The 24,237-nt window shown below is 36.4% G+C and overlaps 2 protein-coding genes across 2 annotated transcripts; both read left to right on the plus strand.

The window, feature by feature from the left end:
- Positions 1 to 1,184: 1,184 nt before the first annotated feature.
- Positions 1,185 to 7,410, plus strand: LOC104224887 (uncharacterized). Its single transcript, XM_009776607.2, has 4 exons — positions 1,185 to 1,420; positions 2,524 to 2,699; positions 3,744 to 3,808; positions 7,102 to 7,410. The coding sequence occupies exons 2-4, from the start codon at positions 2,555 to 2,557 to the stop codon at positions 7,174 to 7,176; spliced, it is 285 nt and encodes a 94-aa protein (XP_009774909.1). The 5' UTR covers positions 1,185 to 1,420; positions 2,524 to 2,554; the 3' UTR covers positions 7,177 to 7,410.
- Positions 7,411 to 20,928: 13,518 nt separating this feature from the next.
- On the plus strand, positions 20,929 to 23,981 carry LOC138890204 (uncharacterized). The gene is made up of 4 exons (XM_070173570.1): positions 20,929 to 21,325; positions 21,491 to 21,679; positions 21,821 to 22,147; positions 23,116 to 23,981. Exons 1-4 carry the CDS (start codon positions 20,929 to 20,931, stop codon positions 23,979 to 23,981), a joined length of 1,779 nt encoding a protein of 592 aa, XP_070029671.1.
- Positions 23,982 to 24,237: the final 256 nt, after the last annotated feature.

Consider the following 24,237-nt stretch of genomic DNA (forward strand, 5'->3'; position numbering starts at 1 on the left):
CCCAAGAATATAACGTTCTCTCCGGCTTATCTACTACAATAGCTCTCTTTCATCCACTCAGAACATGTGAAAAAAATTGCACGGGCACCCTATTTGGTCGCCCCCATTTAACCTATACCTACTTTTTAAAAAAGTTTTAACTTGTACTCATTGTTTAAACAACTTCAGGCCTCTTTCTCCTCATCCTCCTTCGTTTTCTGAATGTTGTAGATTGAGATATTGTTATGTGTTCTAGCCTTATGGACCGTCCAATTCAGAAATTCTAATTTTAATTGCTACTAAAACATGAAAGCACGACTTGATTCCCTATGCATTAGGTGAAAATATTACTTTTACTAATGGTCTTGTTTTATAGGAGTATTGCTTTTCAAATTTAATGATAATTCCATTATAGCAACCGGATCTTAATGGCAACTTGTCATTGTTGTTTTAGAACTTCAGCTCTAAGAATACTGAAGTTCAGCAAATATAAACAAAAACTTCAGCTCCCAGAATGTTGAAGTTTAGCAAATACAAAACAAACTTCAACCCTGAAGTTCATCAAAAACACAACAAAGCTTCAGCTAAAACATGCTGAAGTTCAGCAAATCTAGAACAAAACTTCAGATAAAACATGCTGAAGTTCAGCAAATAAAGAACAAAACTTCAGCTACTAGAATGCTTAAGTTCAGCAATTACAAATAAAAACTTCAGCCAACAATTGGTTCAGTAATTTTTGCCACTTCAGGCCCGTCTACTAGAATGCTGAAGTTTGCATGATTGCCTTTGCTACTTCAGGCCCATATGTCTGAAGTTACGCGAAAAGTGGGTATGCTTGCAATTTTTTTTTGTAAAGCGGGTATTGGTTAAAATGTGACCCAAAAAACGGGTATAGTTGCAAATGCCCCGAACATGTGACATTCCCCATTTTGGGCTTTTTCTCTCAATAGCCCATACTTTTAAGAACCGATAACGCCTTCTCCAACCCCTTGGAGTTAGGAGTGGGTATAAAATCCGAAAAATCGAATTCTAAATCAAACCAAATTAATTTGATATTTCGGTTTTATCGGTATTTCGGTACAGAAATTACGATATTTCGGTAGTTCGGTACGGTATTCGGTAATACCAAAATATTTAGTCCATACCCAACTTTTATTTTTTATTTTTTAGCCCAATAACCTTAACCTTAAGCCCACATCCCAAAAGTCCAAAACCCCTAATTCCGTAATCCCTTACCCTTAGGCTTAGTCGCTTAGAGGCCGACAAGAAAAGGAAAAGCTACGCCTATGCCAGTATCAAAAAACCCAAAATTTCAACTTTGCTTGGTTGCTGCGGCGGATTCACGAGTTACGACTCACGACTACAATAGCTTCACGACCTCGGGGACGGCGACTCCTCTCCTCGGCGATTGCTTGTTTGCTCATTGTTGACCTTCATTCAGGTTCATAACTTCTCCATTCTTCATTGCTGATCTTCATTCATGCGAGCTATAATCACATTTCTGAGTTAAGTTACTTTTTAACTGGTATGTATTGATACATGTCAGTGATTAAACTGGAATTGGCAATCAAATTAGAAGGAAGCCTTTTGAATTCAATTTCAGATCCCACCTTCAAATTCTTCTTTCCATTGTAATATTTGTTTTAGGCTCGTAATGCAGCCAGTGATGTTACTGGAAATAATTATTGATCAACTTTTTGGAATAAGTTTGTAGTCTTGACATTTACATGGAATGATCCGAAACCGTACCGAATCGTACCGAACCAAACAAGAAAATATCGAACCGTACCGAACTACTTTGGTACGGTATTTGGTATGCACAATTGATATACCGAATATCGAAGTACCGAACCGTAATTCATAAATACCGCACTAAAGTACCGAACGCGCCCCCCTACTAGTTGGAGTTGCAGTCTCGCTTGTTTCTTCCCACTGGGAAAACATCCTCTTGAGCAGATACTGGTGAATTACTCTCTTAAATTTTGATTTATATGCTGTGGTCATTATTGATATATTTAATGTTGTAGAAGCAGAGTGTAACAGTAAAGGAGCATAACAATATCTGTTCTTTTTTTCATGATTCATTTTAGTTTGCTTGAAATTCTACACCGGCTTTTTAGGTTTAAGTATTTTTCTTTTAATGTATGGAATTTACCATGGAAAACTTTCAAGAGATGCGGTCTCTCTGTCTCTGTAGGATACATTTAGAGCCTTTTCCTTTAATTGAGCAAATTATAGCAATATCTTCCCTTATGAATAGTCGAGATGCCTGGTTGTGCCAATTTCCCTAGTTGGCAATATCACAGTGTTGTTTGAAGAGTACTGAATTGCAAAAGCAATTCTACTTGAATAAAATAAAAGAACAAATTAGACTTTTGTAAACTTGTATATTTGTAATTTATATAAAATGTATAAAGGATATGTAATAAGGTTCAGTGACAAGTGTGAGAATATGCTACAAAGTTGGTTCTGACTTCAAAGATTTAATCTTGATCTTGTGCTAATATCTAATAGCCTTTTCTCTTTGCATGTTGTTTACTCTAGGCACAATTTATTTATTTTAAATTAGAAGACAATGCCGCTGGGACTGCTATTAGGTTTAGGGAGAAATTTCAGAAGAAAACGTACTTCGTCTCTCGATATTCTTACTTCAAAAAGGGTTCCTCGGGGCTACTACAAGGGAAAGAATTGCAAGCCTACTGGTTTTCACACTCGCAAAGGTTTGAATTCTCTATTTTCTCCCTAGTTGGAACAGATTTTTTGTAGCTTTATAAGAATTTCTATGTTTGAATTTTTCCTAAATTTGGTACTCAACTACCTGTAGATATGTGGTACATTAGATGCTTGTAAAAAGCTAAAGCCTAAAACTGCACACTGCCCTCGCCATTTGCCACCATTGTTCTACTCGGAAGTGAAATCTTTATGCAGTCATGACATATAAATCAATATTTTTCTTGTCTATGGTTAAGCTCGTAATGATAGTCAGTCCTTCACACCTCATACTTTTGAGAAAGATTATGATCCGGTTTATCTATGTGATTGCTTATGCAGATGTCTAACCTATGCTATGATTTATGTATCATTTCTATTTTCTCCTATTCCAATTTCTGAATAGTATGTTAAGTGGTACATCTGAGGAGTCATATGATGTTTGGCCTGAAGCCATCAAACCAGAAGAGAAAGAGAGTATGGAAAATATGAAGAAAATCTTCTGACTTCGTTTGTCACCTCAAAAGATGTATGAAACTGCGGTTAGAAATTTAGACATGACATGCTGTTTTGTTTGATTAGTTACAAAAGTTTTAGACATTACCTGCAGTTTTGTTTGATTTATCACAAATTCCAGTGGCACAAGTATCATAGTTTAACCTTAGGTTCAATGAAGAATAGTATATCAATTTTGTCTCTGTAATTCTTGCTAAATTCCTGCTGAGAAACAATAGTCTTATTGATGTGAAAACATTATATGGTTACTGTTATAACCAGGAAATCCAGTCTCGTTGATGTGAAAAAATTATATGGTTGCAGCTGATGCATTCTGATAAGTTATTGAGTTTCAGCTAGGGCCTTTAAATTTCTTGTTCTTGTTACCCTGCCCACTTTTGTCTCCATTTCAAAAAGTAGAAATGCTAAATTCTTTTACCTCGAAAGCTAAATATTCCAGCACTTTATGAAGCTGACAATTTCTAGTTATTTTTCGTCACATAGAAGCACACAGATATTTCAGTTTATTCCTAATAGCATATCGTTATTTCTTGTTCCAGGTGGTTATGTTGTTATGCAAGAGAAGCTGCCTAACTATGTAGTTCCAGATTTGACTGACTTCAAGGTACTTAACTTTCACTGAAGTATTAACCAATCAATATTTTCTCTGATCAATGTGCCTTCTGTTGCTCACCTTCTAGCCTTTCCGCTTGAGGAAGAGCAATCAAAATTAAATTTGTAACTGTTCATTGTTCCATTTACAGTCACCAAAAATAAATTGCTAAAAGTAAAAAGAGGACCATGTGCTGTCGTCACTCATTTACCCATGTTTCCACCTCCAGTCTTAGCCCGTTTTAGGTTATGCAGCTTGAAAAGGTGAGTATGGTTTGGAGGAGTTGGTGAATATTGAAGTATCGTCCAATCAATGTTTTCTCTGATCAAAGTGCCTTTCGGTTGCTCCTGTTCTAGCCTTTCCGCTTGATGAAGAGCAATCAAACTTGAAAGTATAACCAGTCATTGTTCCATTTACATTCATCAAGAGTAAGCTTGCTGTAAATAATTTGCTAAAAGTAAAAAGAGGGACATGTGCTTTCATCACCCATTTACCATGTTTCCACCTCCAGTCTAAGCCCATTTTAAGTTATGCAGCTCAGCTAAAACTTAGCAAGTTGATAGCATTCCTTTAGATCTCTTTATCGTTTCTACCATTCTAAGACTCTTTCTTCAGCAAGGGGAATCAAGCAGACAGAAGGAAAGGAAACAAACCATTTTCCTCCTCATCCCATCCCCACCCTTGCTTAAGGAGAGAATCTGTTATTTGACTGCAGTTGCTTCCATGTTCTTATGTTCTTCCATATGTATTTTATAAGGACATCTTGCTTTCTGATTTCATTATCTGTTTTTAAGTGGTTTTTTATTAAACAAAGGTTCTACCAAACGAAAGAGAGATGGTTTCAATAAGCTTTTCTTCCCCTTTTTTCTTTCAATTCAGTTCTTGCTCAATTGTATAGTCAAATCTCATCCATGCATGAACCAAAAGGAATAGGGCTATTTCCAACTCATGTCTCCCTCACAATGGACTTCAAGTCCTATTAAAATTTCTGGGGTCCGACGAGTCCTATTCCCCCTAACCCTTCCCTAAGAAGTCCCGAGTTCTATTAATATCATGTTTTGTTCCGGTACTTTCTTAAATCTGTAATTGCATATCAGACCACCTACTTATAATATCTTATAGTTTAAAAATACTGTTTATCATAATGCAAATAACACTTTAAATAAGGGTGATAATGATATAATTACAATGCAAAAAAAAGAAGATATAATTTAAACTTTTATTTTATCAAAAAGTGTGTGTGTGTGTGTATATATATGTATATATATATATATATATATATATATAATGACAATGTAGGCGCTGCAATCTTTACAACTATTTCTAATGGTTATCTATGTAGATTTTTGTAAGTATGTGTTTCTTATACGCAGTAAATTTTTGCGCTTCATGAGGGATTCATTTTTTATTAAAATCAAGAATTTTTGAATTTAGTAAATATACTGGTGCAAGCATATGTATGCCTGTTAATTTTTTGAAGTTGTTGCATACATTATTGGTGTTTGCAGTAAACTAGCTAAAAGTGTGTATCCCATTCTTATTCTATCATAATAATTAATTTTGATAAGTTAGTTAATTAGTAACTGTCTCTCTTAATAATTGATTTATTTTATTCTCAAAAAAAATATGTTGGAATGCAATATGATACTAATAGCATTCAAGTCAGTTGAAAATTGGTATGAAAAGTAGGAGTTAACTTATTAGTCCCTAAAGGGTCGTTTGATTGGGAAAAAAGTTATCCCAAGATTAATTATCCCGGAATTAGTTATCCCACCTTCCCATAGGGATAAAAATAATACTTCAATCCCGGGATACCTAATCCCGGGATTAGTTATATCGCGATTTTGTCCCAACCAAACATGAGATAAACTCATCTCAAATTTAATCCCGGGATATAATTATCCCTGATCCCTCGTACCAAACGAGCCCTAAGAGTTTTAATAGGTCCTAAAAGTTCGTCCCACGGATAGGGGTAGGTCTAGTTAATAAACACATTTCTTCTGGCGACGACCTTTTAGAGGATATCCATTTCGTTGCAGCTTGTTTGTGTATGATAACGAGATAAAAATGCTGTCAATTTGCCTTTGGCATATTTTATAACTTTTAAACTCGGAGTCTTCCCTAGGATATCTATGCGTGACAATCCTTTCTGTTATGCTCCTAGCGGACCTGTATGTAGTTATTCTCTTCATTACTCATCTTGTTTTCCTTTCTCTTTTATTATTTTTGTTGTTTTGGAGAAGTAATTACCTTGTTTCCTCACATGAGGGCTTTGTGAAGTAATACAGGCCAGCATATATTAGATCAGTCATGTCTAAGAACTATTTATAATTTCTGTTGTTCATAGAGTAACCAAAATCACTCATTGGCAACTTCTTTCCTGTCCATGAGATGATTAAAAAACTATATAACATTTGGAACTAGATTGTGGTCTATCTGGAAATCTGCTTATCAAAATAATAGATTTCTTACTTCACTGTTTGCTGCCTTTGCTCTTTTTCTATGACGTATCCTAGATGAGGTAATAGCCTTAGAGAGTAGATAGCGATAATGTGTTGGTCAGCTGGAAGTTGCCAGGTTCTTGAGCTTTTACAAGTCGCTTTTCGTGAAGATAACACTATCTTGGTGTATTATTAATGAACTCCTTCTGATTCATCAAAAGAAATACTATTTAACTTTCAGTCCCTTATAGGAAATACGTTGTTGCTTATGCTTTCTGTTTGGGCCCAGCACTTGCTTAGACCACCACTTGCTTTTGATTTGTCTTTACATTCATTCACTTTCTTTTTGGCAAAAAGTTATCTAAAATGAAAACATTTATCTAAAATGAAAACATTCTTTGGGTTATTCCATTATATTAATCATTTCAAAGCCTTTTAATATCTTGAAACAGGTAGTGCTTGAGGTAGGTTAGACCTAGCACTTTCCTAGCCCATGGATTAGGGCGTGGACTTTTCAAGCATGCCCCAAAATGAGCTTAATTTTCATTAGTCAGATTGTACTTTCTTGTATTCTGTGTTGCTGCTGCTTTCCTAATCCTATTAACGTTCAATATTGATGGGTGTTCACCTTTCACTCTTTTCCAATATAGTGATCCCCGTCTCAGCTTCTCTTGAAATTATCAATGAATTTACAGAACTGCATTATGTTCACTAGATCGTAGAATATGTTTATGAAACTTGTGATCTTTTTGTTTACTCATTCCCTGAGTAAGAATCCTTGGATCATCACTTATTCCCTGTTTTTGTAAAGTTTTTTACAACCTTGCAACTGATGAATTCCTTTCTTTTCTTTTTCTTTTGCAGCTGAAACCTTATGTATCCCAATGCCCGATAGAAATTAAAAGCACAAGTACGGAGGCAAACGAATCTGCAAAATAAGGTAGAAGGAGAAAAAGGATGAACAATTTTCAAGTATATTAGGCTTTTCTCTGTTCTCATTTCTAGCTAAACATGAAAGCGACAAGTTGTTCTAGAGCATCATCTGTTGGGATCAAGAAGTCGGGTCCTTTTTTTTTCTTTTCTATTTTTAGGTACTCAACTTTTTAGCTAAACATGACATGGGTGACATGATCAACTCTCTATTTGCTATGGAGATTAACTAGTTTGGTTGAATACCCTAGACCAGAAAACGGCGAGGTTGTTAGGATAGGAATAAGATCAGTAGATACGCTTAGAATTAGGAGGAATAACTGGCTGCGGTAGGAGGAATAATTTGCAGTTTCAATGCTTAAAGTTTAAACAAAGGTATCTTTGCTGATTAGATTACACAAAATAAGATATTTAAAGGCAGAACCTTTTCTGCAAAAAAGATAGAACGCGTAGGTGCACAAATTGTCTTCTACTCTTCTTTTACAAATATTCCATTTACACCAATAACGTGGATGTTTGTCCGTGAGACTGGAGAGGGAGAAATATAAGTTTAATTTGAGATCTTCAATGTTTTTTTTTGGCTATTTCGGTTAATTACACTTGTCCTTTTGAAATATAGACAAGCGACTTGGAAGTATGGTAATATGTTAACATTGAAACTTAGCTCTCTTTCTTATCTTTGTTGTTTGCTCTCATGTCTTAATTTCAGCCTATGAATTCTAACAGGTTCTAAATCGTGTATACGGAATTCAAATGTTTCTCTGGAGTGTTTGATTGGTAAGCATTGAAAAAAATGTATGAAAGATAAGTAATAATGTTAGCAAATCAGATATTGTTCTAAAGAAATTTTTGAGTACTACAGATTAATAATAACGTTTAAGTATTAGTTGGAGCAAGTGATATAAAGATACAAATAGTTAAGATAGTCGTGAGAAAATATTTTCTTGCAATCAAATACTATCAAAATGATTGTCATGAAAAATATTTAATTGAAAGACGTCTTCTATTGTATCAAACACAATGGTGAACAAACTTGATTTTAATATTCAACAAATTCACGTTGCAACAAGATATGGTTGTCCTATTTGTAGGCTATTACTATCTGGTTTTCGCCTATAAAGTTGGACAAAATACAAAAACAAATACTACGAAAGAAAATAGTAAAATGGGGAAATTGGGTGTGGGAGGGTTGGAGCCTTGGTGGGAGGTTTGAAGTCAACGATTCTTAATTTGTAATTGAATTTATAGCTTTTATATATATATTCACTCACCTTTTTTTATCCTTACTCGTATCTTCCTATAACCTTGTCGATCTACCATACTTTAACTTACGACCTACACATATCTATTCATACTTGTTCGCAACCTTCCCTCAACTTGCTTGCACCATAGATTTCCTTATGTTATTCTAGAACAACAAGCGAGACATCACATCGTCTCTAACTCTTTTTTTACTCTCTAATTAGACCTTTCGGTACTTAGAAACCATAGGCTGAAAGGTATGCCGCTGACAATGCCGCTATCATTCCCGGTTATTGAATTCCCGCGCTTCTAGCCTTCTATCTGAAATTTGGACTATTCACAATCTTCTGCATTTGATTATCTCGTACGTTGTTCACCTTTACCTTACTTACTTAAAATCTCGCATATATATATACACACACAAAACTTACTAAACTCATTCGTATTCATAGCTAATATTGTAGCTTCACCCCTAGTTGGAGGAACTAGTGAGGGGTCGGGGGAAGGGGCATTGGCGGATTTACATATCGGTAGCGTCATAGCTTTTGATTCGAGCTATATGTATCAGTGTTTTAAAAGGCGTTTTCGAGGTGAGCCCTAGGGCGAGGCGTACCAAAAATGTTCTGAGGCGATGGTGTGGGGCGAATGTCTCAAGAGGCGTACGCCCAACAATGCCCCGAGGAGATGGAGTGAGACGCGTTTTTGTAGTGAGACGTAAGCCCCAGAGAATTTTTCAAATTAAAAAAAAATTGTTGAATAAGTGCTTCATATAATACCTAAATTCTCAAAAGTCAGCTTGTAATTACTCAAAAGTTTTAAACAGGAATTTAAAAGTCAAGACATTTTTTATTGGTTGAAGCTCTAATTTATGGTCGTTCCCAATTCTTTATCTTGTACGCTAGTCTGCTAATATCTCCCAAAAGCACGAATATTCAATTTTTTTTTACAAATACAAGAGAACTCCATTCTCCTTCATAGCCACAAGTTCAAAGTTCAATTGCAGGTTAATCATCATTTTTTTTCTCTATGTAGAAAACTTTATTCTTTTCGACTCAAGTTACTTGTGCTTGTAAGTAGCGTATAATATATTATTTTGACTAGCTTTTTGTGGGGATAGAACACATTTCTCTCTCTATATATATATACACACACACACACACACACACACACACACACACATATATATATATATATATATATATATATATATATATATATTTCACATATTTATAGTTTTTTTTTCAATTTTTATGCAATTTTAACAGTTTATAAGTATTTACTGTAATTATATTATTTTATAAAATATTAAAAATTAAATACCCATGGAGCTTACGCCCCTTGCATCAGAGTTTACGCCTTGCTGAGGCATATGTAAAACGCCTCACCTTACGCCCACGCCTTTTAAAATACTGATATGTATAGCTTAAAAATGTAACTAATTTAATTATACAAAATTAATACCTGCTGAATCACCTCTGCGAGGAGATAGGGTGTTAAGTAGGGGTGTACATAGGTTGGGTTGATTCGGATTTTACAATTATCAAACCAAACCAATTGTGTCGGATTATTAAAACTAAAGACCAAACCAAACCAATAAACTCGGGTTTTTCACTCTCGGGTTCTCTCGAGTTTTCTCGGGTTTTCGGGTTATTCGGGTTTTTTTTGGTAAAACTTCGTAGAATAAAACATATAAATTGTGCTCAAAATATTTCTTTAATCCTAGTAAAATACAACTATATAAAGTATTTTCCAAGAAAACAATACAAAATAATAAAATATGAGATGTGTCATGGCATTTTCCTAAAATATTCAATAATAAAGACAATAAAATTATGTAATATAAATATTGCTAATTAAAAAGTCATAATAAAAATAAACATAATCTAAAAGTACTAAGGCATGCTAAAATAAGTAGAGTAATAAGGGAGTATTATTTACATGACTAAACACTAAAAAAAAATAGGTTATGCATTTTTATTAAATTATTGCAGAACAAAAAATAAATATTCAATACATTCCCGTTCGTAATATTGAATTGAATGTCTTTTGTTAGCATTAGTATTGATTTGATTTTGGTTTGGGCTTTTGTTAGCATTATTTAATTTACTAATATTAATGGCTATAAAACTTATTGGAACATTCAAAAATTCTAAGTCCAACCTTGAAATAATACCTTAAAAGATAAAATTATGAAATTTTTTAAGAAATATTTATAAATTACATTACAATAAGTATATTTATATATTAAATATATCTAAAATTTAAATATATGTAATGTCGGGTAGGTTTGGTTTCAGTTTGACTTTCTTTAGTTAAAACCAAATCAAATCAATTATGGTCGGATTTTTCATAAAGAGAAATAGCGTATATACAAGGCTAGCCTTTTCTCTCAAGCGTCTTGGTATTGGATCCGCTCTTCTGTTAACATGAACATGAATTAGATTCTATTCTAATTCTTTATTCTTAAGAGAATCCCCCACCCGAACCATTCTTAAGACCACCAAGCTCTCTCGAATGAATTCTACTCTTTCTGCTTTCGAGCTACACCGGGGGCAAAATCTTTTCCCCACTAAGACGTGCATCTTTATGGCTATATCGTCCTGAAGACGGATGCGACGGGAAGAAGTGGCATTTGGAAGTGTTGCTGACTTAACATTAGGTTTCGGCATAACAATGCTTTATCGGTTTCCTTTGTATACCCCTAATCTTGAGGCACGGTGAGTAGAAATCCATTGATAGAGCACAAATTGTTTATCTTTTATCTGACCCTTTCCTTCGCTTCTCCTACCTTAGATACCTCCCAAAAAATTACTTTAAAAAATGGTAACAAACGTGCAAAATGAAAAATTGGAATTTTTGAATTATGAAATCAAAATAAAGTATGATTTAAAGATACTTGTATAACAAGTTGAAGAATTTTGGGAGTCAGTTCTTTTGGTCGTACAACAAGGATAATCGTCTTATTTACTCAATCTTTATTTTATTATTCTTATTAAATATTTAATTTAAAGTAAGATTAACTGAGTCAATTTCCACGCTTGGCCCGCGTAAGAAAGTGTAAAGAAAGCTTCATTGCTTAGTCCTTTTTAGCCACCGACTCAGCAAAACCAAACGGTTAGTCCAACACGAGTTCCATTTTTCCTTTTCTAATTAGTAAAATTTTCTAGCAGAGCATTTTGGTCCATCAACTTATAGACTTTCAAAAAATCTCACATAACACGTCAAAAAAGTCATTTCTATGAACCTCATTACGAACCTCACATGAACTATCATAGAAACCTCTTTTGCCAACATTCTTTTTAATACTTATATATACCTTCACGCCCCCTTCATTTCCAAGAACATCTAGCCAAAACCAATACCATGGAAAACAGAAGGAGATTTTCCAAGAATCAGATGCAAATCAGCAAAAGCAAAGCAAAGTCCAATTCTATAATCTGCAAGAAGCACCCTAAACACAAGCAAAACCCCGGGGTTTGCTCTGTCTGTCTTAGTGAAAAACTCTCTCTGCTTTCAAAAATTTCACGAAGTAATACTACAACTATTACTACTACTTCTTCTTCTTCTTTGTCGTCTTTGTCTTCGTCTTCGGATGTATCCTCGTGTTCTTCTCCACTTCGTTATAGAATGGACAATAATGTGCTTATAAAGAGTAGATCGTTGGCTTTAATAATGAGAAGAAGAGAAGGTGGAATATTGGAAGAGAGTAATGGGAATAAGAAGAAAGGAGGGTTTTTGTCTAAATTATTAAATTCAAGGAGAAATAGAAAGGATGAAGGATTGACGCATTCAAGAACAATGAGAGGAAGGGTGATAACAAGACTAAGAACTACAGCAGCATGAGATTTTTATTTTCTTCTTGGTTTTGATTTGATAAGATCTGTTTTATTATTTAATAGTTTTTAGCTAGCCAATTTAGACAAAAGAAAAATATAGTACGAAAATAGGCCACGTCTGTATGAACTATGTTCGTGGAAATTGTGAATGATTATCGGGAAAAACAATTACCTTTTAATATATAGGGTACAACATTTTATAGTTTTGGTTCCTTCTCAGTGCAATGATGATGTGTTACTTAACAGAGTTAATGAAAAGATATGTATCTTTTTTCATGTTAAGAATTATATATACTGTAAGTGGAGTCTTCCTAGATGATTATAGTTTTGTTTTTCGTGAACCTTCTCTCTTGTCAAGTAACATAAGTTGTGAATTTTGGAGTTTAAATTGATTTAGGAAAAATATGTTAAAAGTTAGTGTCTGATTTATTGGTTCGTGTTTTCCTTCACTTTTGGCTCGTTCATATTTACTAGGTAGTCCCCGTTCACCATAATATAATTTCTTCTATCTTAAAGCATTTGACGAGCTGAGACGGATTCAAAATTTTAATTTGATGGTTCTAACTTTTAGCTAGGTTTCTTATCACTGAACTCATTTAGAATGATGGATTCATAATGCAATTTGTTTTAAACTTAGAGTAATTTTTAATATAATCCATATTTCGTATCTAAAATATTGGTTTCAATTAAACTCGCTCTTTATGCACTACATCACTAAAATGAAATTCGTAGTTATAACAAACCATTTTAAATTCGAAAGATTGTTTTTTATAGTGTTTCTTTCACACTGGTGATCGGTATGAATTTCCAACCGCCAATCCAAGAAAACGTTGAAGAACGTTCAGATGAAAATAGAAGAATAGAACTATATGCTTAATGAACTACACATTTGAAGTTTTCTAAGAAAACGAAGGAAAATCACAAAAGAATGTGTCATTATTCATTTGTAACTCATTTAATCCGCTGATTTTGCCACCTCTAAGTTACATGACAAATGCAAATAGCAAGGAGAACAATGGGAAAAGACACGCAAATCTTCGTACACCGATTCCGTATGTGGAGCTAGAGTTCTAGTTATAGATTTGATATATATAACCCGTTTGGCTAAAATTCTATTAAATAATCTAATAAATATGTATAAATAATTTATTCAGAACTCGATAAGTTGCCTTTAATAGTCCGAAATCACAGTTGGTGATTTCTTTTTTCCTCGATTAAGTTAGAGGATGATTGTTTGAACTTTGAACTCGAAATTTGATACAACTCGTCCTTCTCCGATGGTTCGACCTTTTGTTTCTCGAGCCCATAAACCACTGCACGCATTTTCTAAATTAAAATTTTAATTTGTTTCAACATCAATGCAATATATACAACCAAATTGATGATCAGTCAATTTGACCTCTTAACCGATTCAATTCATCTAGCTATTTGAGATCGAGAGAAGCATATTGAATTGTATAGTTAATTAATTGGGAAACAAATTAATAGATGCATCGTGTTTATTATACTGGGAAAACTGTATACAGTCCACTATTATGTATTCATTACTTCCTTCGTATGAATCACGAATAGAAGTTATTATTATAAGCATATTTGCTGTTATTTTCTTTTAAGAAAAAACAATTATACTCCCTATATGTGTCTCTATTATAAGTAATATTCAAAGGTAGAAAAGACAGGGAAATCTTAGCATTTACCCAAAATTTATTTAGCCAGATCGTTTTTGAAATCTTATACCTCATTGCCTTCGTTGTTATGCAGTTCAAACCAGTTAATTAGTAGTAAAATGAGTATATTTTTGTATGTATGGGGGTTAATGAAGAGACAAAATATTGCTCACATAACACCAAAGTTATATGTACTGTTGCTAGGCTGTTGTCATGCTGGAGAAGTGTGGACAAAACACCTCTCAAAGAAACTTCATCCTAATTTAAAAGCTACCCCTATTTAATTAATTAAATCAATGTGAATGGGTTAGTTGACGAGAAGACAATTAATTATATTTTTCATAACTTACTTTTATTGCATAAAGTATTCAAAACTTTTACATTTTCCATGACAGCTAGGAGAAAGATATTATGAACCCTAGTAGCTAATGTTAGTTCTCAGCAATTTCCTCTACATTTAATTTTATCAAAGTTGAATACTGCCCCGCCTGAACAGAAGATTAAAAAAGTCGAGTGCGCAGTAAAGTTGCTTCCTAAGTACTACTCTCTCAACATTTTGTATGGTACTAATATATTTATACATTTAATATATAATATGTTTTGTTTTTGGTTTTCTTTTAATTAGTTTGTAAGTTTTTTTATAAAAAATGTGTTGCAGTAATCGTCTATTCAATTTTATAAAATTATCCTTTACCCAGAACTAAATGGGAATATATATAAAGAAAATTAATGGGGCAGGTTTAGTTGGCAAATTTGCTTTCTGATCCTATGTCGTGTTAGCGTCTTCTCCCTTTTTTTTTCTCTCCCTCTTTTTTATTTTCTTTTTTACTTTTTGTATCCTTTCTTTTTCCTATGTCCCTAGAAAAAGGACCGTATTTGCTGGTGCCATCACCTTAAATAAGACCTGTATGGGTCCAAATTTGGACGACCACGATCATTGACAAATACGACGAGATCTTCGTAGCTCGACGTCCTGTGGAGGATGACAAACAAGCGAACAGAGACTGTACGTCTTTTACTGTAGGCCCAATATGGGGCATTAGGGATATTCTTTTGAATATTCCCTATGATATGTTTTTAGGGTTTAGAAGGGGTTTGTCCCTTATATATAGTTGAAAAACAACATTGTAAAAGGGCCTTTTTGCTTTTCTAGCTAAGAACACTGACCGTAATACTTTTCTACATAAACGATTGGCATCCTTAATGCTCGATCATTCATTCTCGCAAGATCAAGAAATATTATCCATTATGTTCATCTTTTATACACATGGTTTTAGAGTTTATTATACTTAGCTAAGATTTATCCCTTCATTTTCTTTGATTGATTTGTTCAAAAAGTTTCCAATATCTTTTGAGTCAAATAATTTGGCGTCGTCTGTGGGGATTTCTATAGCTGAGATTTTAGTTTTGTCTAGATCCGTGAAAGGGATAATCACCTCTTCTTAGCCTCGCAAAGACCAACAATGGCAGGAAAGTGGGAAGCAAGATTAAAGGCAATAGTAGGTGTCACGAACAACCTTCTGAATTCCATCAACGAAGCCGGCAAGGAAGACAATGAAAACGCAACGCCAAGAGCTACACCTGAGGGAGATACCCCCCCCCCCCCCCCCCCGCATGAAAGTGTAACTGTCTCGCGCGAGAGGGAAATCTCAACATCTGCAGCAGGAGAAGCACCACCGACTGTGAAAAGGCTATTAGAAGAGTGGTTGACAAATAATTTGAACAACATACTCGACAAACTCGTTCAAAGGGATATCAGAGGCACAATATACGCAGAAACCGCAATTGCCACTGATGAGCCAGAAACTCCACGCACAGGTAGCACTCATACTGTCATTGATGCAAGTAACGATGCACTTGCAACCATCTTAAAGAAAATGGAAGAAATGGAAAACGAGAACAAAACACTCCGTGATCAAATGAAGGAGCATCAAGAAAGGGTCGGTAAAATATCGGGCGCTCCGAAATTGCTGCCAAAATGTGACGTAGGCTGATTCGTTGAGCAACCATACAGTGAAGGGGCAACTCCCCACTCTATTCCAAAAAACTTCAAAATGTCGCCATCTTGAAAATATATGATGGCACCACAGACCCGGAAGATCACATAATCCACTACGTCACGGCAGTTAAAGGCAATGATCTGTCAAAAGAATAGGTGTCATCGGTACTGCTGAAAAAGTTCGGCGAAACCCTGACAGGGGTAGCGCTAACGTGGTATTCCCAACTACCAGCACGACCCATATTAACGTTCGAAGAAATGGTGGATAAATTCGTCACTGCTCACGCGAGAGCGAAAAAAGCAGAAGCTAGGGTAAATGACATCTTCACCGTTAGGCAGACCACATACGAAGGACTTCGGGATTTCCTAGCGTGATTCAATAGGGTAAGAATGAGCCTACCAAATGTATCAAAGGGATGGCAGTAGCAGCCTTCCAAAATGGGTTAAATAGAAACGGGTCGAAAACAACCAAAAAGCTGCTGAGTAGACTTATGAAGTATCCTCCCACCACGTGGGAAGAAATCCATAATGCCTACTATGCCGAAATAAGGGCAGACGAGGACGACCTAAATGGTCCGATCCAATGGCTAACATCGGTCCAGACCGAAACAAGGAGAGATCGCCGCAACGATGGTCAAAGGGATCAACTATCCCATTTCAATCGAGAAAGGCATCAGCCCTACATCCGGACGTCCATCCCACCTCCTCCACAACATACAGATGTCACTCCTCGACACACCGTGCCACATTAAAACGAAAGAGGTATGCCTCCACTATTATCTACTCATAACTTTTGCGTTTCTCCTTCAAAAATAGTGTATGCACTAGAAAAGCTCGGCACAAAGGTGCAGTGGCCACAAAAAATGAAGTTAGATTCGAGAACCCGGAGATCTAACATTCTGTGTGAATTCTACCAGGAAAGGGGACACAAGACTGAAGACTGCATAAGTCTGCGACAGGAAGCGGTAAGAATGCTAAACTAGGGACACCTGAAAGAACTGTTGAGCGATCAAGGACGGGTTAACTTCACTCGTGGACGCGATCAACCTCAAGGACCACCAAAACCACCTTCACCAGCTCGTACCATACAAATGATCATTGGCAGCGGCGATGATACAGTAATAAACCATATGAAATTCACCACCACACACAAACTCAAGTGGACTGTCTCTCACGAATGGTATGACGACCTCGAAGATAGTATCATCTTCGATAAGTCAGATACCAACGGTTTGTCTTTCCCTCACTATGATGCTTTGGTTATAACTTTACATATTGTGGATACCGATGTAAAAAGAATAATGGTAGATGACGGAAGTGGCACATGTATTATTCATCCCCGAGACCTCGTACAGATGAGGCTTGAGGATAAGATAGTACCGCGTTGCATAACACTAACGGGTTTTAATAATGCAGTGGAATGCACCTCTAGGGAGATAGTGCTACCCGTTCTGGAAGGAGGAGTCACTTTGGAAATGACGTTTCACGTCATGAACCAGGAAGCAGCCTACAACGCTATCATAGGGCGTCCATGGATACACGCCATACGAGCCGTCCCGTCAAGTTTCTATCAAGTAATCAAATTTTTTACCCCATGGGGAATATTCAGCATCCGGGGCGAACAACACACCGGCCATGAATGCTACCGAATCGCCCAAAACTGCACACACACCCAACAACTAAAGGGGACAAGTGCAGAAGTATAGCAATCAGCCATATCGGGAACCAAACCCGGGCGATCAAAGACCCGGATGTCGTAGAAGCCTGCAAGGAAACCGTAGAAGACCTCGACCCCGTTCAATTAGACAACACAGACAGCACGAAAAAAACTTATATCGGACACAACCTGTAACACTCCTCAAATTTATATAAATTTCAAGACTTGCTAAATATAGAATTTAATTTTTCCCCCCATAAATTATACTTCTATTACGGATTTAAACCCTTGTGAGTGATTTTGACTTACATATATATATTTATAAATAAGTGGCTATACAATTAGGGAATATTAATAATTTTAATATTATTAATTATTAAAAGTGGGTATCATTAATTATTAGTTAAGTTATAAATAAATAAAAAATAAAAATAAAAACCAAAAAAAAGGGGGACAAAATAACCAAAGCCCTTAAGCCCATAAAAGCTGTTGAAAAGCGTAAGCAGGCTTAAAGCCTTACTCCTTCGAACGAAAAAGAAACTCCAAGCAGATTTTTGCGTATAAGAAACAAACGCACGTCCCAGTGAAAATACTCACGCAAGCAACAGAAAATTCTAGGGTTCTTACTAATCACAAATTCTTGAACTCATGTATGTGAAATTCCCTACTGTCAATTACCCCATAGTAGTAATAGGTAAGAATTGAATAGTTAATTCCTTTCTTTCTCTGTATCAACATCAAATTTCATGTTTAGGTGTGAAACTTTGAAATCAAATAAAACACACTAGTTGTTGTAGAATCAATTGTTTGACGGGTATAAATTGGTCAGGGGTCTACGTTTTGGCTCAAGGAGTATTGAGGTGAGTTGATATAACCCTTTACTAAAGTGGTTTAACTCATAAAAGCACGCATACAAGGTGTTTGATGAATTGCATAAAAGAGTTAATATATACTTAATTGGAGTAGTAAGTACCTATTAGCTTAGAATTATTTTCTAGCTAAAGTTTAGATGATTATTTTGATATAGCACGATCTTTGCATATGGGGTTACGAGCAGTGGGAAAACCCATACCATGCATGTAAGAGAATTGTTTCTACATTGTTGGTTTTATCTACACAAGGCATGTCTTTTCCCTTTTCCAGCATGTATCTTTGTAATTGAACTATCCTTGTATGAGCATACAGATTGAACATGATTTAGGAGTGAGAATTTATCTATAAAGATCTTACATTTGGAATAATGACATGCGTCTTTGATTACTTACTTCTTTATTAGCTTTATTTTATAGATCTTTGGCATTTTGTATTATTAGGTTTTTTGATGTCCCTTCTTCAGGAAAGGGATTGTGCATGATTTCTATCTTTGAGAAAGCTACATTGGTGTCTATATGAAGAAAAAGACTTATGCTAGAGTTGGACAGTAATTATTATCTCTAGTTAAAGACGCTACTATATATACATTGTTATATGGTTTAGACTTTGGACAAGGATTACAGAATAAGTATATATGAAAGATTTAGACTTGAAAAGTCACAAGAAGAAGTTTTAGAAAGAAATTTTTTTGGGAGTATCCTCTATTCTGAGAAGGGGTCATCGTCCAGGCCGAGGCTCCTGACAAGGCGTTGACTTCCTGAAACTACTTGTGCCAAAGTAGGAAGCACATAAGCCGAGGGTCTCATTGCTGAGGATTTACTTAGCCATGCTAAGGTATGATACATGAGCGCTGAGAACCATAAAGCGAGTGGCACCTCGTGGATTGGGCCTATTCGATCAGGTTGGGATCGAACCCGTGCCGATCACACGATGACTGAAACAGAATTAAGTCAGGATAGTTGGAACTCCCAAAGTATAAAGTGAAGTATTTTTTTATAAGAAAGAAAAGAATTTCTTTTAGAATATTCATAAACTGCTATTATGCAATTATTTAGAATTATTCTTATAAGCTTTATGTTTACATGCATTTAGAACCTTTTCTCTTAACGTATATGTTATTAAAGTTTCGCCCCTGTTGTTTAGACTCACTGAGTATAATGGATGGTACTAGCATTCTCTTTTGGGAACCTACGTTGGTCTGCGGTACAATGTAGGAACCGATTTTGCAGCCGAGCAGGCTACGGGTTCGAACTTCCTTCTCTTCCAGTGCTAGTGGTGAGCTCTACTTTTGTTCGTGAAGTATTCCTTAGAGTCATCTTTATTTAATTATTTCTTTGTTTACTTAGAGAACTGACCAGGAAATCTCATGTCCTGAGCAGTGTGTCAGTTTATCAATAAATGCTTTATAGACATAGTCGTTGGGTTAAGATTAAAATGTTTTTGATAATAACTTAGCAGTAATTCAGTAGTTACTACAAATAAAGTTTTGGAGTTGATTTATTTAAATATTTAAATTAATCAAAAGTATTTGGTTAGAGCATTGCTTTGTTGCATATAAGGTTTGGAGTTATAATAGATTTGATAAGTAGAGATGGTTCGCTCGGTCATGTTTAGTGATCGAGTGCCGATCTCGGCTTGTTCAGAAAATGGGTCGTGACAAACTTGGTATCAGAGCCTCAGGTTTATGGAGTCCTAGGGGTTTATGAAGCCGTGTTAGGAGTGTCTTGTTTATGTGTATGAAGTGCGTCATACTTATAAACAGGAGGCTACACGCATTTAGGAAAAAGTCTCATTTTTTTTCATACATTAGATCGTGCAGTAGATCCTACCTCTAAGAAACTATCTAATGTATTCGTTTCTTTAAACCTCGCAGAGATGGCTCATACTCGCAACCCTGACACCGACACTCAGGATGCTGCTCAAGAAACTATTGCTACTATTGTGGCTCAAGGCAGAACTAAAAAGGCTTCAACTCAGAAAAGGAAGGGTAAATCCACAAAGGGGGTTCAAGTACCCCGGGTTGAACATGAAGAAGGGGTGGAGCATAATGATCCAGTACCTCAGGATCCAGTACCGCTCCCAACAGCTCCGTCTTAGGAAACTATATCTCCCGAGGTGGGTCAAATGTTTAATGTTGTCAACAGTGCTATGGAGATGTTTAAAGCCTTTATGGCCAACCAGAACGAGAGAAGAGATGAGATTCCACCTCAATCAAATATACAGAACAATTCTGAGTCCTCAAGAATGAATGAATTTTTGAAGTTGAGTCCGCCAGTGTTCCATGGTTCTATAGTTGATGAAGATCTAATGTTGTGACTGGAGGGTGTCAAGAAAGCCCTCCGAGTGATGAAAGCATTTGATGATGAAGTTGTGGAGCTGACTGCTTACCAGCTTAGAGATGTGGCCGGCGCTTGGTTTGAGATGTGGGAAAAGGAAAGAGATGAAGATGATAGTCCGCCTACTTGGGAAGAATTTGAAGAGGCCTTCATGGCTAACTTTATCCCAGAAGAGGATAGGGAAGCTAAGGCTACAGAGTTCGAACAACTCAAGCAAGGGAATAAAAGCATGCAAAAGTACTACATTGAATTCATAAGGTTAGCTAAGCATGCTCCTCACATGGTTAAGATAGAAAAAACAAAGATTCGCAGGTTTGTTGGCGGTTTAGCTTACCATATTAAGGATACGACATCAGCTGCAGCGATAGGGATGATAGCCTTCTCCTCTGTTGTGGGATTTGCCAAGCACTTAGAAAAAGACAGACAACAAATGAGAGAAGAAAAAGAGCATAACAAGAAAGCCTGGACATCGGGCAGGTTTAATGGTGCATCCAGCGGAGGTGGAAGGGATTCCTCTAATAAGGAGTCATTAGCACCAGTTCAGTCAAGTCATTAGTCAGGTGGTGGGTCTTCCTTCAAACGTACTCAAAGTTATGGAAATTAGTCTCACCAGAATCAGAATTTTAGGACATCATCCTCACATAGCCAGAGTCATGCTGAGTGACATTCATACCAACAAGGTCTTTGTGGAACATGTAAACGGAAACATTCAGGTCAGTGCAAGCTCGGGTTTCATGGTTGCTATCATTGCAGAGACATTGGTCATATAAAGGCCAACTGCCCAAATTTGAGACGTAATTTCAGTGGGGGATCAACTCGTCCTTCTAGTTCCTCAGCTACTGTAGTTGCACCACCTCAGGCTCGTGGTTCTCATAATCAGACAGGGCATGGGACAAGCAGAGGTGCGGATTGAGTTACTCAAGGAGGGGGACAACCCCGTTTGTTTGCCACACTTGATTGTCAGAGTGCAGAGGCATCTGCAGAAGTTATTATAGGTATACTTCTAATCTTCTCACATAATGCTTATGCTATAATGGATCCAGGTTCAACGTTTTCATATGTGACTCCATATTTTGCAATTAACCTCGAGCTAGAACCGAAACAACTTAGTGAGCCATTCCTAGTATCTACTCTAGTTGGCGAGTCAGTGAAAGTCACAAGAGTCTATAGAGGTTGTATAGTTTCAGTCCAAGGTCGCAACACCAAAACTGATCTCATAGAGTTAGAAATGGTGGATTTCGATGTGATCATATGTATGGATTGGTTATCTTCTCGTTATGCCATGTTAGATTGTCATGCCAAGATAGTCAGGTTCCAATTTCCAAATGAAGAAGTCTTAGAGTGGAAGGATAGTTCAGCATCGCTTGTAGGTAAGTTTATTTCTTACCTTAAGGCACATCGAATGGTCAGTAAAGGGTGTCTCGCCTATTTGGCTCACATCATTAATCCAGAATCAGAACCACCAGCTCTTCAGTCTGTGCCAGTTGTTAGAAAATTTCTAGAAGTTTTCCCAGATAACCTTCCGGACTTCCTCCTGAAAGAATTATAGACTTTGGCATTGATCTCATACCAGGCACTCAGCCCATATCTATACCTCATTATAGGATGGCTCCAGCAGAATCTAATGAGTTGATAGAACAGTTGAAAAACTTTCTTGACAAGGGCTTCATCAGGTCGAGTGTTTCACCATAGGGTGCCCCGGTCCTGTTTGTCAAGAAGAAAGATGGGTCTCTTAGAATGTGCGTCGACTATCGGCAGATGAATAAAGTTACCATTAAGAACAAGTACTCACTGCCAAGAATTGATGATTTATTTGATCAACTTCAGGGTGCAAAATACTTTTCAAAAATAGACTTGAGGTCGGGGTACCATCAGTTGAGAATTAGAGAAGAGTATATATGTAAAACAACCTTTAAAACTCGCTACAGGCACTAGGAATTCCTAGTGATGTCCTTCGGGTTGACAAATGCTCCAGCTGCATTCATGGGCCTCATGAACAGAGTTTTCAAGCCATTCCTTGATACCTTTATTATCGTGTTTATAGATGATATTTTGGTATACTCTAAGAGCAAGGAAGATCATGCAAAACACCTCAGAATAGCCTTGTAGACCTTGAAGGAGAATGAGCTTTATGCCAAGTTTTCAAAATGTGAGTTCTGGTTGCAGTCAGTGGCATTCTTCGGCCACGTGGTATCTAGTGAAGGCATAAAAGTAGACCCTCAGAAGACAGAAGTAGTCAAAAATTGGCCAAGGCCGACAACGCCAACCAAAATCAGAAGTTTCTTGGGGTAAGCTGGCTACTATAGAAGGTTTGTAGAGGGGGTTTCTTCACTTGCAGCTCCATTAATTAAGTTGACCCAGAAAGCAGTTAAGTTCCAGTGGTCAGATGCTTATGAGCAGAGTTTTCAAGAGTTAAAGAAGAGGTTGACCATTGCACCTGTATTAACCTTGCCGACAGGTTCGGGTGGTTTCACAGTGTATTGTGATGCTTCCAGAGTTGGTCTTAGTTGTGTTCTTATGCAAAATAGAAAAGTTATTGCTTATGCTTCCAGGCAGTTGAAGAATTATGAAAAGAACTATCTCACACATGACTTGGAACTTGCAGCAGTGGTGTTTGCATTAAAGATATGGCGACACTACCTTTATGGTGAGCATTCTGAAGTGTTTACAGATCACAAGAGCCTCCAATATATTTTCAAGCAAAAAGAATTAAATTTGAGACAGCGAAGGTGGCTCGAGATATTGAAAGATTATGACATCAACATCCTTTATCACCCGGGCAAAGCTAATGTGGTAGCAAATGCACTTAGTAGGAAGTTAATGGGTGTCTTGGCCCATCTTGCAGTACAAAGGCAATCTTTGGGCCGAGAAATTCAAAAACTAGCAAATGATGGAATTAGATTAGATGAGACCGAAGAAGAAGGTATAACTGCTTATGACTTAGCGCAATCCTCCCTTTTTGCGTATGTTAAGGCTAAGCAATACGAAGATCCGTACTTAGTGAAGTTAAAAGAAGGAGTCAGAAACAAAGAAATCACTGCTTTCACTCTAGGAAGTGACGGAGTTTTGAAGTTAAATGATCGGTTATGTGTGCCTGATGTAGATGGTCTTATGAAGGCCATAATGGAGGAAGCTCATAGTTCGAGGTACTCTATCCACCCAGGTGCTACCAAAATGTATCTAGATTTGAAAGAGTTGTATTGATGGAAAGGTATGAAGAAGCAAATAGCAGATCATGTGGCTAAATGTTTGAATTGCCAGCAAGTCAAAGCCGAGCATCAGAGGCCCGGTGGCCTAGCTCAAGATATAGAGATACCACAGTGGAAATGGGAGATGATTAATATGGATTTCATAGTAGGTCTACCTCGCACATACTGTAAGTATGATTTAATTTGGGTTATTGTAGACCGACTAACAAAGTTCGCGCATTTCCTACCAGTAAAGATGACAGATTCTGCAG

Source organism: Nicotiana sylvestris, chromosome 4, assembly GCF_000393655.2.
Source record: "Nicotiana sylvestris chromosome 4, ASM39365v2, whole genome shotgun sequence".
Classification (NCBI taxonomy): domain Eukaryota; kingdom Viridiplantae; phylum Streptophyta; class Magnoliopsida; order Solanales; family Solanaceae; genus Nicotiana; species Nicotiana sylvestris.